Source organism: Schizophyllum commune (genome assembly GCF_000143185.2).
Source record: "Schizophyllum commune H4-8 unplaced genomic scaffold SCHCOscaffold_4, whole genome shotgun sequence".
Classification (NCBI taxonomy): domain Eukaryota; kingdom Fungi; phylum Basidiomycota; class Agaricomycetes; order Agaricales; family Schizophyllaceae; genus Schizophyllum; species Schizophyllum commune.
In genome coordinates this window covers 876,873-890,322 of record NW_026089541.1, presented here as the reverse complement: position 1 = coordinate 890,322, position 13,450 = coordinate 876,873, and the positions used below count along the sequence as shown (strand labels likewise).

Genomic DNA, 13,450 nt, shown 5'->3' with positions numbered 1-13,450 from the left:
CGAGTTCCGCCGACGCGGTATCATCCATGAGACGACGGCGCCCTACACACCTGAGCAGAACGGCATAGCGGAGCACATGAACCAGACGCTGGTCACCCAGGCAATCGCAAACCTCTGCGCGGCCAAGCTTCCCCGGAAGTACTGGATGTATGCGATGGAGTACGCCACCGACATGATCAACCTGTCGCCCACTAGCCGCCAGAAGGGAGAACTGCCACCAGTAGAAGGAGATAATACACAAGTGCCATGGCTGCAGCCACTGAAGCCAAATGCATTTGGCATGGCTCTAGCCACTGGTGGCTGGTGCCACTGCAAAAACACAAAATCTCGGACTTTGATCAAAAATTTGAAGTTGAAGAAGGGTAGGTTAGGAGGGTTAGGGGTTGGTTTGGGTTGGTTAGAGGTTAGGGTTTGAGGTTAGGAGGGTTAGGGAGGTTAGGAGGTTAGGGTTCAGGGTTAGGGTTTTGGGTTAGAAGTTAGGGTTAGGGCCAGGGACGTCATATCTGTCTCGTTGTCTCGTTGGTTAGAGGTTAGGGTTTGTCAATAATGCACATTCAGAGTGGGGAGGGTTAGGAAGGGTTAGGGAGGTTAGAAAGGTTGGGCTAGGAAGGGTGATATAGTGCAACACATCTGCTAGCTAAACAAGATCCAATGGCTTAGCTGGTTAGAGCACCACTCTGACTGCACAAGGTCTGCAGTTCAAACCTTGCTATGTTTGCTCTTGATTTGCAACATTTTTAAGTAGTTTCTGATGGCATCTGCTGACAAATCTGTCAGTGATGACTCAGACAATGCCTAATTAGGTTGCAAGTTACCAAATATGGCAATTGGGAGCGATGCATTTGCCAGTGGCAGCAGCCACCAGTGGCTAGAGCCATGCCAAATGCATTTGGCCTCAGTGGCTGCAGCCATGGGCATTTGCCTCAGATTTCCTGCTACGGCTCGGCAGTGACAGCGAGGACGATGACGACGACGATGCGCCGGCCCAGCCACCGGCAGCCGGGTCAGTGGGAGCACCTCGTCCACCCACGCCAGAGCCAGTGGGAGATAATCGTCTGTCCTCCCCTGACTCGGAAGGGTCAGCGCCGGCTCCACGTCCACCTAAGACGCGCATACCGCGCCGGTCTCTGCCACTGGCTACGCCACCGCCGCTGGTCCATCACGCCGCCCTGGTCTTCGCAAGCCAGAAGAGCGAACGGCGAACCAGCACAAGGACCAGGGCTACATTAACGCTCGGGAGCGGCAGGAGAACCACCAGAAGGTGTCCGCCCAGCAGCGGAAGCAGCGCGAAGCAAACATCCGCACGCGCGAGCAGCAACTCGAGGAAAATCGCCGACGTCGAGAGCAGCCGCCTCAGGCGGAAGCTCCTCCTCCTCCTCCCGCACCAGCTCCCGAACCAGGACCTGTACCAGCGCCTACCCAGGGGGGTGGGGATCCCCCGGGTCAACCCAATGAAGAGGGCGAGTCAGTGAACTTTGCTTTTCTCAATGACAAACTCTTTGCGGGCGCGGCATCTGGTGGTCGGTCGAGCAGTGGCGCGCGGAAGATTCCCACCACCTGGAAGCAAGCCATGGCGAGCCCAGAGCGTGACAAGTGGTTGGACGCGCAGTCGGAGGAGTTGAACAGCTTCAAGCTGAACGACGTCTACGAGGAGGTACCCATCCCGGAGGGCGTCAAGCCGATCACCTCCAAGCATGTCTTCTCCTTGAAGGAGGATGCTCAAGGGAACATCAAGCGGTACAAGGTGCGCATCGTGGCGCGCGGCTTCACTCAGCAGGAAGGAGTTGACTACCAGGACACCTTTGCGCCCGTCGCAAGCCTGGAGTCCATCTGCATCATCCTTGCCCTCGCCGTCCGCCTCAGCCTCTACACTGACCAGATGGACGTGAACACCGCCTACCTCAATGGTGAGCTGCTACAGACGCTCTACATGCTTCCTCCGACTGGTGTGGACATCCGGGAGGGCTACTGCTGGCGACTCAAGAAGTCGGTCTACGGCCTCAAGCAGGCCGGTCGCGCGTGGAACCAGACGCTCCACAACAAGCTCGACAAGCTCGGGTTTGTGCGCCTCAACTCGGAGACTTGCCTATACGTCTTCCGGGACGCCAAGCAGGTTTGCTTCCTCGTCGTCTACGTCAACGACCTCCTCCTCGCTGCTACCTCGCGTCCTTTCATGGACAGCATCAAGAAGAAGCTCACCGCCTCCTTCAAGATGCGCGACTTGGGTCCCGCCAAGTACCTCCTGGGCATCGAGATCATCCGGCACCCGGGCAAGCGCACGATCTCCCTCTCCCAGAGGAAGTACATCGACACCGTGCTTGAGCGCTATGGCATGTCGGACTGCACAGGCGTCAGCACCCCCATGTCCACAAGCACTCGACTCTCCGCTGATGACCCAAACGACAACGAGGTGCGCACTCATATGGCCTTGGTCCCCGGAGGTCCCGTTGTCTCCTACCAGAGCGTCGTGGGCTCGCTCATGTACGGGTACCCGACCGGATACCGCCTACGTGGTGGGGGTTCTTGGCCGCTATAGCGCCACCCCCAAGGCTTGCCATTGGGAACTGGCCAAGCGTGTCCTCCGGTACCTCAAGAAGATGCGCGACTGGTGCCTTGTCTACAATGGCGCTGACGCTGGCATGGATCTCGACTTCCATGGCTACACTGACGCTGACTGGGGCGGATGCAACGACACGTCCAAGTCTACCTCCGGCTTCGTGTTCATCTCAAGTCGGGGCGCCATTGGTTGGTCCAGCAAGCGGCAGTCTATGGTCTCTCTCTCGTCTACCAAGTCGGAGTACATTGGTCTTGCTAACGCTGGCCAGCACTTGGCGTGGCTCCGCTTGTTCTTCGAGGAGTTGGGACGTCTGCAGGCCGGTGCCACCGAGCTCAGGTGCGACAACCGTGCGGCCATTATCCTCAGCCAGGATGCTCAGTTCCGTGCCCAGACCAAGCACATCCAGCGGAAGTACCACTACATCCGAGATGGGCTGGTTGCCACCGGCGAGTGCGTCGTCCTCTGGTACCCCACGGACGAGATGGTCGCGGACATCTTCACCAAGGCACTACCTCATGAGAAGCATCTCAAGTTCTGCCAAGGTATGGGTTTACGGCCAGACTCGAGTGGGAGTGTCAAAAGTGGTCGGTAGGGCGAGTCTGCCTTCACCCGGAGTCACATGACCGCTCCCAACTCCAGGAATCACTGTGTCACATTCCCAGAGTTGGTGTCACATGATCACATGACTTTTCCCCACGCTTTGCCCTGGTGGCCCCGTACATACGCGTGTATTCTTTCCTTCTTTTCCCTCAGTCGCTATCCTATACGCAGGAAGACTGAGGGTATGTCTTTTACTTACTTTACTCCTACTTATACTGACTGTACTTTAGTCTTGCGCTCTCTGCGCTTATTTAGGTATGAATTCAGTCACTATCCTATACGCAGGAAGACTGAGGTCTTGCGCTCTCTGCGCTTATTTAGCTCGTGAAAGGACTCCCGCCACGTCTCGTGCTCTCCGCCACTCCGTCGGCGCGACCAATAATCTGTGCAAACAACCATGCACGAGGCTCCACCATGCATGCGCTTTGACTTGGCGTCGATAGAGGGTAGGTGGTGCACGATGGATGGATGGGAGGGTGTGCTGTTGCCGGAGGACAGCAGGGTCCCATCTTCATTGTCTTTCTTGTCGGTGGGAAGTGGTGGATCTCTGCCGATCGCGTATCGGCTCCACTCTCGTCGCATCTGGCTTAATGTTGTTACTCGCTCAGCTATCAGCCGCTCGCCGGCCAAGTCAGCCGCATCGAAGCCGAGCTGAGCCATGCGTTCGGCTAATCATGCGGCTGACTCGGCAATGGCTTTCTGGCCGCAAGCCGACAAAGCCGGCGCGGCTGATTCACGGCTTGCGTCCCGAAAAGGAAGGTTTCTATCGTTTGTCTTGTCTTTATTGCTCGTCCGGCCGCATCAGCGCGTAACGTACGCCTTCACTGTGAAGTACTATAGAATGAACATGAGCTTCAGGATGGAGCGTACAGGAATACATTGACGACTTATTCCACACTGAAGAGAGCCCAAAGGTGCCTTCATGTGTGCAAGCACGGGGCCCTGCATGCATTCAGTCGGCATCGGTGCACACCCACCCCATCCTTCCGTTTACTCTGCTGGAGCATCCTCGCCTCTAGAAGGACTGTGAAAAGCACTGTAATGACAACACAAAATGTCGCCGCAGTCCTGCTCAGACACGGTCCAGCATGGACAATGCCTCAGGTGGTCTGTGTAATGAACTTCAACTTGGAGTATCTAGAATCGATCCTTATCCGAAGGAATTGTGAGTCTTCCAACAATGTGTTCCATGCTCAGGTGCTCCTGGCTTACACGTCTAGAAGGGACTTCAGTGCATGGCACTCTGCTAAAAGTGAGTCCCCAGCATGATGCTATGCGCAGGTGCGCGTTTGTCATTTGCCTAATATCTGGTCTACGCACCACTATCCTCAGAACGGCCTTTTGACTCGCGATGCCTCCCGGAAAGATGCCAACAGCAAGGAAATCAAAGACGACACAGAAGGCAGCACCCGCACCGGATGAAGTGGTCACTCACTTGGCTGGGGGCGCGATGCAGTCGCAGTTTTGCATCAAGGGTACACATGTTTTGTTGTACATGCCCCGCCCCATCTGTACACTAACCAGAACATTGGTAGGCTACCAAGGCCTTCCTACCGCGACCGAATCCGAGGCTGCTCTACCAGCGACCCGCACTACTTGGAGCCGCTCTGCGCGCAACACGCAACCACCACCCGCTCCTGCGCGCACGGCTCAACCGCCTCCCATGCAAGCACATCCCCCTCCACGGACTCCTCCTCCTCTGCCGGTTCAGCCGGCTTGACGTGCTCGACCTGTTTGTGTTGAGGTAATCGATGAACCAACCGTGTATCCAGAGAATCCCGACGCGCCGGTCCTGTTGCCTGACCTCCTACCACGTCCTTCCCAGACCCCTTTGCAGCACACTGCTCGCGTTAGTGAGGCCCATCTCTCCTCTTCGCGTTAGTGAGGCCCATCTCTCCTCTTCGCGTCGTAGAGGCCATCAGCTGCCTCCTCAGCCTCTTCCTCCCGGCGATGGACCGGTCTTCGTTGATGATATGTTCACTCAAGAAGAAGCACCTCCTGGTCGTCCTGAGGGTGCCACTCCTCCACCTACTTCCTCAACGACTGGCAGTGGCGAGAAATTTGACACACCTTCACCATCCGCTACTCCCACACCTACATCTGTGCCTCCACACCACTCTGCTCTGCGCTCACGGGGTGTACCTCGGTCGGGACCGCATAGTCCTTTCCATCACCATGCGCACCGCCCGGCACCTAAGACGAAGGGTCGGCCAGAGGCCTTGGATGTGTGGACGTTCTTCCAGGAGATGGATAAGCACCAATGCTGCCGATTTTGTCTGTGTGCCGTCTCACCTGTTGTAAATCATTATTGATCTCTTCACAGCCTTGAAGTCAACGGCGGTGTGCGCAAGGCAGCGTTCCCCTACTCTTTGAAAACATCGAGTGGGATGCTTCACGGCCACCTCCTGCGCATGCATGCGCCGCTATGGATCGCAGCCTGCAACAGGAGAGGCATTGCAATCACTGCCGACGTTGCACAGCCTACGGTGCGCGCGTATCGGGCTGAGCAGGGGCAGCCTCCTCCTCCCTCGGCCGCCAACAGCCCCCACCTTCCATTCTCAAAAAGCACCTTCGTCGATGCTATCTGCGCGTGGATTGCAGGCAACGACCAGGTACGTTATCATAGCACTTCAATTTGTTGTTTTTCATTCAACATACCCAGAGCATCAATGTCATCGACAACCCGCTGTTACGGAACATATTCCTTCTCCTACGCAAGGAGCTGCAGGACGCGGACATACCGAGACGCGCTAGGGTGCGGGATCGCATAATGGAGCTCTACAAAGAGCGCCTGGCTGCAGAAATCGAGGTACGTCTGCGCCACCGCCCTTGAGACTGTGTTCACTAACTGAGCCGTAGCAGGAGATCTGAGGCAAATGGCACTGGCGCTAGCCACAAGAGCCAAATACATTTCACCTGGCTCTAGCCACTGGGGGCTAGTGCCACTGCACCAACACACCCACATACTTCCTTAAATGGAAGGCTGTAAGTTGATCGGAGTGAATGTGACTCATACCAGGATGATTTGTCATCTTGATGGCACCAATACCATCATAAAAATGGTACAATTTGACAATGTCATCACCAGGGTTTGAACCCCAGACATCCTCATCTGTTTAAGTTGACATCTTAACCAGCTGAGCCATTAAACCTTGAAGTATGTTGGCACAACAAAGTACACATTACCCAACTATTGTCAACCCTTCTCTCCTTTTCTTACCTTTCTAATCTAGTCTTCTCTTTATATCCTTACTAGTATTGCTATTCTTACTGCTTTACTCACTTTACTAGCCTTGCTGACCTCCAACCCTTCTAACCCTTACAGGTTACTTTAGAAAACCTTATCCTCTTACTAACAAGACAATCAAGACAACTGAGACAGATAATAACGTCCCTGGCCCTAACCTAAACCTAACCTCTAACCACTAACCCAAACCCTAAACCCTAAACCCTAACCACCTAACCTCTAACCTCTAACCTCTAACCCCTAACCTACCTAACCACCTAACCTCCCTAGCCTCTAGCCTTCCTAACCTGCTAGGTCACTTGAGGCTCATTTTCACTAAGTCCCTGCATTGGCAGCTGGCACTAGCCTCTAGTGGCTAGAGCCAGGTGAAATAAATTTGGCACTTGTGGCTAGCGCCATGGCATTTGCGCAAAACCTCCTGCTACTGGTGATGATGGAGTGCCTTGCAAGACTGATGCGCCTGCGCCATATCCCCTTCAACAGCTTCAAGCAACATATCCGGTGAGTAATAGCTTATCATTTGCGAAGTAATCTTGACGCGTACATTACATAGATGCTTCGCACACATGTGAACCTTGCCTGTAAGGCCATCATAGCTGCTATCACCAACATCGACTACGCGGCAGCTGATGCGCTGGAATACGTCCCCCCGGCTTCAAGCACATGTACCTCGCTGGAAGGCTTCGCCGATGCTCTGCGTAGGGATCCTATTGCCACGATTCGTGCAATTGTCTGCGCGGTAGGCGGCTCCAGCACATTCTATGCCTACATTGAGTTCATTATCTACTTCAGATCCGGGCATCATCCGAGCGACGCAAGGAGTTCAGTGATTGCGTCAAGGCAGCACTGGATGGGAAGGATCTCAAGCTCGTCTGGGACATGGACGTGCGCTGGTCTTCCACTCTATTGATGATCATGTGTGCCCTTGATCTGCAAGAGGTCAGCTGTCTATATCGTTCGAGATATCTCCTTTTCTGATACAATTTTGTCAGCCCATCGAAGTTTTCCTTGAGGAGAAGTTGACCCATCTTCAACTGGACAGCAAAGAGTGGGACGCGCTCAATGTCATTCAAAACATCCTTTTCGTACGTCAATCATCTATGCCTTCTTCGAAGTGCTGATCAGAATGTACGCCTAGGTCCCATACGCTTTTCAACAGAAGCTCTCCACGGAGAAGATCCCCACGCTCAACTGCACAATCCCCATCTTCAATGCAATGGCAAAATTGTGGGAGCGCCTTTGGGACGAGGACGACATGCCTCTTGACGCCGTTGACATCATTAACGCCGGCCTGGACAAGTTGAGCGATTATCGCCAGCGCATCACCGATGTCCCAGCCTACTACCTAGCAATAACCAACTTGTGACAGTGGTACGAGGACAAATAGATAAGGTAAAAACCACAAAATGCGGTATATAATGCGCTGATCACGTGCGCATGCGGCAATTGCTGAAACCCAAATTCCACAGAATGTACATATATTGCGTTTTGGGAACCTGCCGCTGCATAAGGGTGTTTCACGAGCTAAAAAAGCGCAGGACGCACAAGACCTCAGTCTTCCTGCTAGTGGAATAGCAACTGAGGGAAAAGAGATGTACAGTAAAGATAAATACGGACACCCCCAGAGCTGTCACGAGTTGGTTATTGTTCTGTACAGCTCGACTCTAGCAGTCACTTGGTCATGTCACGTGTTCATGCCTTATATACTGAGTAGTCATACTTATACACTCTTTAGTCTGTGCGTAGTTGCCTTCGGTTTGTGTCTGTGTTTGGCGTTGCCGCTGGGTGCACCAGGCCCTCCAGCCTGCTGCTGAGGAGGGGCCTCTGAGGCCCTGCCCAGGGCTTTGTACCGGGTCTGTCGCTTGCCTTCCCTTCTTGCTGCTGGAGGTCTGTCCCTAGGTATATCCTGATACACCCTATGACTGTAGGGGGGTGTAGTACATTATACCCAATAGTTGCAGGCCGTTACTCATAGGGTGTATCTTGTTGTTCTCCCTACCTATATCAGGGTATTTCTGCCTAGGATAATACTGGGTTCGAAATCCTTTTGATGGCTGTCAGAGACTCCGGCAACATTACCTCGGTTGATGCTGGGTTGATGGCGCCCGATCAACAGCCTCTTTGGGGCATGCGGCCCACGCTTCGCGGCTGCCTGCCACCACCGCAGCCGTTCCCGCTGCCGCCCACCACCACCGCCACTGTTCACACTGCCGCTCATCCCTTCCGCCCGTCATCCACCCTCCACATTGTGGCTCCCTTCCGTCTCCTATCCTGACCCAATCCACGGCCAGGTGTGGCAGCCTGCTTGGGGTATGCGTGGCGGCGGCGCCGCCCACCGCACCGCCCCTTGATGCGCCGCCCACACCCCTCGACGTGTTGCCGTTGGCCCTTGGCACATCGCCTGTGCCCCTCAATGCATTGCCCATGCCCCTCAACGTGTCACCCCCGCTTGGGGCATGCGCGCCGCCGCCCGCTGCCGCACCACCGCACCGCCGCCGCCACCCCCCCACCGTAACGCCTCTCGACGCGCCGCCCAACGGCGGTAATGTCAGCTCCCTACCAAATCTGCCTATGTGTGTCCGCGCCACAATCATGCCCTCCCATTGTACCGATACAGCTGTGTCAACGTCCGACACCCACAAATTTTGGCTGACTAATCAGACGATCGCCACCATGTACGCCTCTCCTCCACTTTCTGGTTGTGACCCTCACGCTTACGACCTGCAATACTCTAGCCGATATACGCCTGGTGATTCTACAATATATTGCTGCACATCTACCTCTACACAGAGCTTCTTCCCCCCTACCTACCTTTAAGAACCTTCGTCTTATACACATGTACAATGTCAGAGTGCTACAACACAATCAGGATATGCTGAACTGCACAACGGGGGCCACCGTCACAGCATGCGGCGCAATACTGCGGTGTTTCGACCGTAGGTTCACGTCACGCGTCATGGCGGTTCACAAACTGAACCTATCGGGAGTCCGTCATGCGTCACGGCTATCCGTGAACTGCGTGATGGGCACATGTAAAAAATACGCATTTCAGGCCTCTTTTGGCCCCGTTCGTCGTTTGGTGTAGCATATGAAGTAGATAGGAAGCAATATATCTGCTATACAAGATCTCTGCTGCGCTTTCCCTCGCGCTCGCCCCGCAGCCTCAAGACTCAACCTCAAAGTCCAGATCCTCGGCATCGCTGACAGGCTCGAAGGAACCCGATTCGTTGACCCGCACCCCCACAGGAACCTGCTCCGTCACAATGAAGTCAATGACTGCCTGTGTTGGCAGATCACTGCAATCTTCAACATCTGTGCATCCAGCTGGCGCCCGATGTTCCTTGTCTTTGACTGGATCACTCTCAGCACCTACTGGAGCTGGAGCGTCCGAGACAAGCTGCTTGTAGAATTCCTTCTCCTTGATAGGCAACTCGCGAAGGTGTGTCAGCATGGCCGGGCTTGTGATGCTCGCGTGCGATAAGTCAAAATCCCCAGCGCGGCAAAGTTCGAAAGCCTAAGATGTCTTGTTAGCAAGAAATCACCACAAATCCGCACCTGAACATTGTTACGCACCTTTTGCGCTAAGATAGGTCGGGGAGCCTTTCGACCGCATCACATGATTGTGACGTTCGTGTGACGGATAACCTCCGCCTGTTGTCCCATTTGGGACATAATCCCGTCTTGCTTGTCGAGGGCCGTTGCATCCTACATCTTTGATCTACAATCAGGTCAAGCATTGTATCAGTGTACATAGCTACTGCATATTATCTTTCTGCCCATTTTCATCATCAAAAAGCGCCATAATGTTCTCGGGAACCATACGGTGCCCGCTGTACTTCTTCACTGCCCATTCCGCCATGTCTCCATCCAGGCCCCTCATATAAGCGCTCGTGAACCTCAAGCATCGGTTCACATGCCTGCATCAGTGAGTCGGCAATGACAGGCAGCGAGGGAGACAATGACTAACCGGCGTTGTGTGATCAGGGGAACGACTTCGAGACAACGCACAACATTCTTCTCCAGGACGTCCTGCCGTTTCGAAAACGGGAAATCACGGTAGACGCGCTTTGAGTAACTCCACGACATCTCGATCGGATTCAGCTCGCAATGAAATTTCGGCAGGAAAATCACTGTAGCGCCTCGTCCTTGAGCCGTCGTCTCGAGAATTGTGGGAATCTGTGGGTGATGAGTAATGTGTTGGCGGTGCGAGGCCCTCCCACGCACGTTGACAAAATCGGGCTGATTGAATAGGGTCCGTCGGCAACAACAATTCAATTTACCCGTTTTCCTGTCGTCAGGACACTCCAAGAACTTCTTCTTGCACTGGGCCTTCATGCCATTGCGCCAAAGCCCGCGCTCCTCTAGCAGGCGGCGCATTCCTTTGAATTTACCCGCATGATCCAACTCCTCCTCCGTCGCTCCTTCCCCTGCCTCCTCATCAAAGTACAATCTCTGCACCTTTCCATCCCACTCGGTGTCCTGCATCTTGACGACCTTCTCTTTCACGAGTTTCCCGTCTGACCCGTACATCGGCCGACCCTCCACATCCAGCTTAGTTGTTTGAACAAAGAATTTTCCCGACGGACCTTTCGGCATCTTCCGCGCGGAGAGCGACACCTCGGGGCGCTTGACATGTGTTGGCGTGTTGTCATATATCCAGATGTGCTCTTCGTCAGGATAATGTTCTTTGACGAGATCAATCGCACGATGGAATTGACGCAGGACCCCGATGCTGTCGAAGTAGCCATCACGATTTTTCCCCGCATGTAGCAGCACACGCGCATCGTCTGTGCCATCGGGCGACTTCAGCCAGCCGTAGTCCATCGAGACGAAGTCGGCAACCATCAAGGACAGCCCCTCCCCTTTCACCCAGGGCTTAGGCTTCGTGTCCTTGTGCACCCAGCGGAGCTTCCTTTGGTCGTGCGCGTAGAAGGTCAACTCATCGTGGAACTACAGCACCACAATTTTTTCGCCAGGCTTGAGCACGGGGTCAATGAGCTGCCCCGTTTTGCTGTCCCACTTGTGCATGTGCGGCAGGAGGGCCTCGATCGCAGGACCGTACACTTTCATGCGGTAAGTAACCTGCGCGGGGTCCTCGTGGCCATCTGCGTACATGCCGCACAGCTGTGGGGCGAAGCGGTAGTCATGCCGCTTCAGCCAGTCGAGCGCCATATCCAGGCTGATCGGCTTGTCCCGATTCAGGAGCTCCATCATCTCCAGCGTCGAGCAGAAGTCGACGATGTCCTGGGCTGTAAATAGCTTCTTCGTCCTGAGGTACGCACAGATGCGCTGCGTGATGTCCTCATCGTCCATACAGCTCGTCCGACCAGGCGGGGAGGAGAAGTGGGGGATCTCGCGGTACGAGATATATCGGCGCGCCCGCGCTCGGATCTGCTTTGCAAGGTACGTTCCCGACGATCCCTTCGAGTCCGCCCGTGCGACCAACAAAGATGCCGCTGTCCAGATCCCACGCTCACCCGGGGCCTTCGCCACGCGCTCTAGATAGCACTGCAGGAAGTACTTGACCTGGACAAGGGCAGTCTTCGTGTGTGCCTCCAAGTCCGGCTCGCAGTACGCCTTCCGAGGCTTTTGTGGGGGTTGCAGGAGGATTCGGAGCTCATCTAGCGCGCGTTGCACATCCTCAATGGGAGGGGCGAACACGTATTCTTTCGCGGGCCAGGGTTTCGCCACGTAGATCTCGTCAAGTAGCGGAATCTCCGGGATGTAATAGACATCTTTGTCGTCTGAGTTGTGATCATCGTTGTCTTCATCATCTGTCCAGTTGTCGTACATCGCGTTGCAAAGATCCCCCTCAGTGAACACATCATACTCAGGGGGCATGTTGTTGAAGATATCACAAGCAGGCCCACTAACATCACCGTGCTCGGAAGCAGGTGGACTCGTGAATGGGGTGGATCAAAAGCTCGGAGCACCGCTGCTGAGGGATAATTCAGACCCGTAGAACGTAGAGATGCTTTTGTTGCTAGCTGAGAACCACGGGCACGTATAGCAGCTGCCCTCCGATACGTTCTGCGCGTCATTGCAGGCTGCCGACGCGTACTAAATAGGCACGTCAATATCACGGAAGCACATGTCTTTCATATGACATCGCACCTCCATTGTCACATCACATTCCACGCGCTGCTTCTTTCTGGGCTGCGCGTGATGCCCTAGGTTTGCGGCATGGTTGAATTTGCGCTTTCCCATGTCTTAAGGGGGTCGGGATGGGCGAGAGTCAGGCCGATTGCGTCGCGTCACTTCACGCCAGCATATTGCTCATTTACGCCGGATATCAACGAAAGTGTTTCCCATTTTCTCTTCGGATCATGGCATTGTACCCCCTTGTCAAGGCGCGAGGGCCCCGGCAATTTACTGAATTCACAAATGCATTTGCGGCGGGGCATCCCCCACCATTACGCTTCTCGTGGGGACTCTAAATGCATTTTAAACCCCGCAGTCGGTTGTATTCCCTTTTTGCTCGTTTACACTCCTCAATCAATGTAAATCCTACGTTTTGTAGGTGACCGATCAGGCAATTTTTGTCACGGAAACCTGGTAGGCAGCCCGGGACGGTGCCCGGAGGGGTTTTGCGCGCCCGTCACGCTTTGTCACGTGATGCAGTCGAAAGGCTCCCCAACCTATCTTAGCTCAGGCGTGATGTCGTGATATGCCTGAACCATCCAGCGGACCGCATAATCCCGCAATACAGGCAGCCTGGTATCCAACTTCACGCCCGAAGTGGCAGCCTCAATCTGCTCAGACGCCTCTTTGACAAGGTCTTTGTGTGCCGCTTTCCGCATCGAGTGCTTGAGAACGCGTTGGATGCCAACATCGAGAGGCTGGAATATGCCGGTGCAGCCACTTGGGACGAAGATGATGGTGATGTTTGTGTGGTTGGTCTTCATCCACGTCAAGAACTCCTCGCTGCAATGGACGGACCAGCAATCAATGCGCCAAATGGACCGCTGTGTCTCCGGTAGGCCAAGCTCCTTCTTTGCCTGGGAGAAGTAGGGCACAAGGATGTCGTTGACGTAGAGCTTCATCGT

General features: G+C 54.6%; 5 protein-coding genes across 5 annotated transcripts; 3 read left to right on the top strand and 2 right to left on the bottom strand.

Annotated features, from left to right (window-relative positions):
* Positions 1-4,523: 4,523 nt before the first annotated feature.
* SCHCODRAFT_01169396 (uncharacterized protein) lies at positions 4,524-4,877 on the top strand (the record flags this gene model as incomplete). The annotated part of the gene is made up of 2 exons (XM_003033143.2): positions 4,524-4,632; positions 4,693-4,877. 2 exons carry the CDS (start codon positions 4,524-4,526, stop codon positions 4,875-4,877), a joined length of 294 nt encoding a protein of 97 aa, XP_003033189.1.
* A 691-nt stretch (positions 4,878-5,568) lies between these two features.
* SCHCODRAFT_02497231 (uncharacterized protein) lies at positions 5,569-5,990 on the top strand (the record flags this gene model as incomplete). The annotated part of the gene is made up of 2 exons (XM_050343056.1): positions 5,569-5,769; positions 5,820-5,990. The coding sequence occupies 2 exons, from the start codon at positions 5,569-5,571 to the stop codon at positions 5,988-5,990; spliced, it is 372 nt and encodes a 123-aa protein (XP_050200973.1).
* Positions 5,991-6,957: 967 nt separating this feature from the next.
* On the top strand, positions 6,958-7,770 carry SCHCODRAFT_02495241 (uncharacterized protein; the record flags this gene model as incomplete). The annotated part of the gene is made up of 4 exons (XM_003033142.1): positions 6,958-7,069; positions 7,180-7,343; positions 7,397-7,489; positions 7,543-7,770. 4 exons carry the CDS (start codon positions 6,958-6,960, stop codon positions 7,768-7,770), a joined length of 597 nt encoding a protein of 198 aa, XP_003033188.1.
* A 354-nt stretch (positions 7,771-8,124) lies between these two features.
* SCHCODRAFT_02726812 (uncharacterized protein) lies at positions 8,125-12,245 on the bottom strand (the record flags this gene model as incomplete). Its single annotated transcript, XM_003032520.1, has 11 exons — positions 8,125-8,326; positions 8,484-9,021; positions 9,216-9,258; positions 9,580-9,684; positions 9,778-9,918; positions 9,978-9,985; positions 10,050-10,122; positions 10,413-10,580; positions 10,629-11,316; positions 11,359-11,653; positions 11,687-12,245. The coding sequence occupies 11 exons, from the start codon at positions 12,243-12,245 to the stop codon at positions 8,125-8,127; spliced, it is 2,820 nt and encodes a 939-aa protein (XP_003032566.1).
* A 797-nt stretch (positions 12,246-13,042) lies between these two features.
* SCHCODRAFT_01088127 (uncharacterized protein) lies at positions 13,043-13,447 on the bottom strand (the record flags this gene model as incomplete). The annotated part of the gene is made up of 1 exon (XM_003032519.2): positions 13,043-13,447. The coding sequence occupies one exon, from the start codon at positions 13,445-13,447 to the stop codon at positions 13,043-13,045; it is 405 nt and encodes a 134-aa protein (XP_003032565.1).
* Positions 13,448-13,450: the final 3 nt, after the last annotated feature.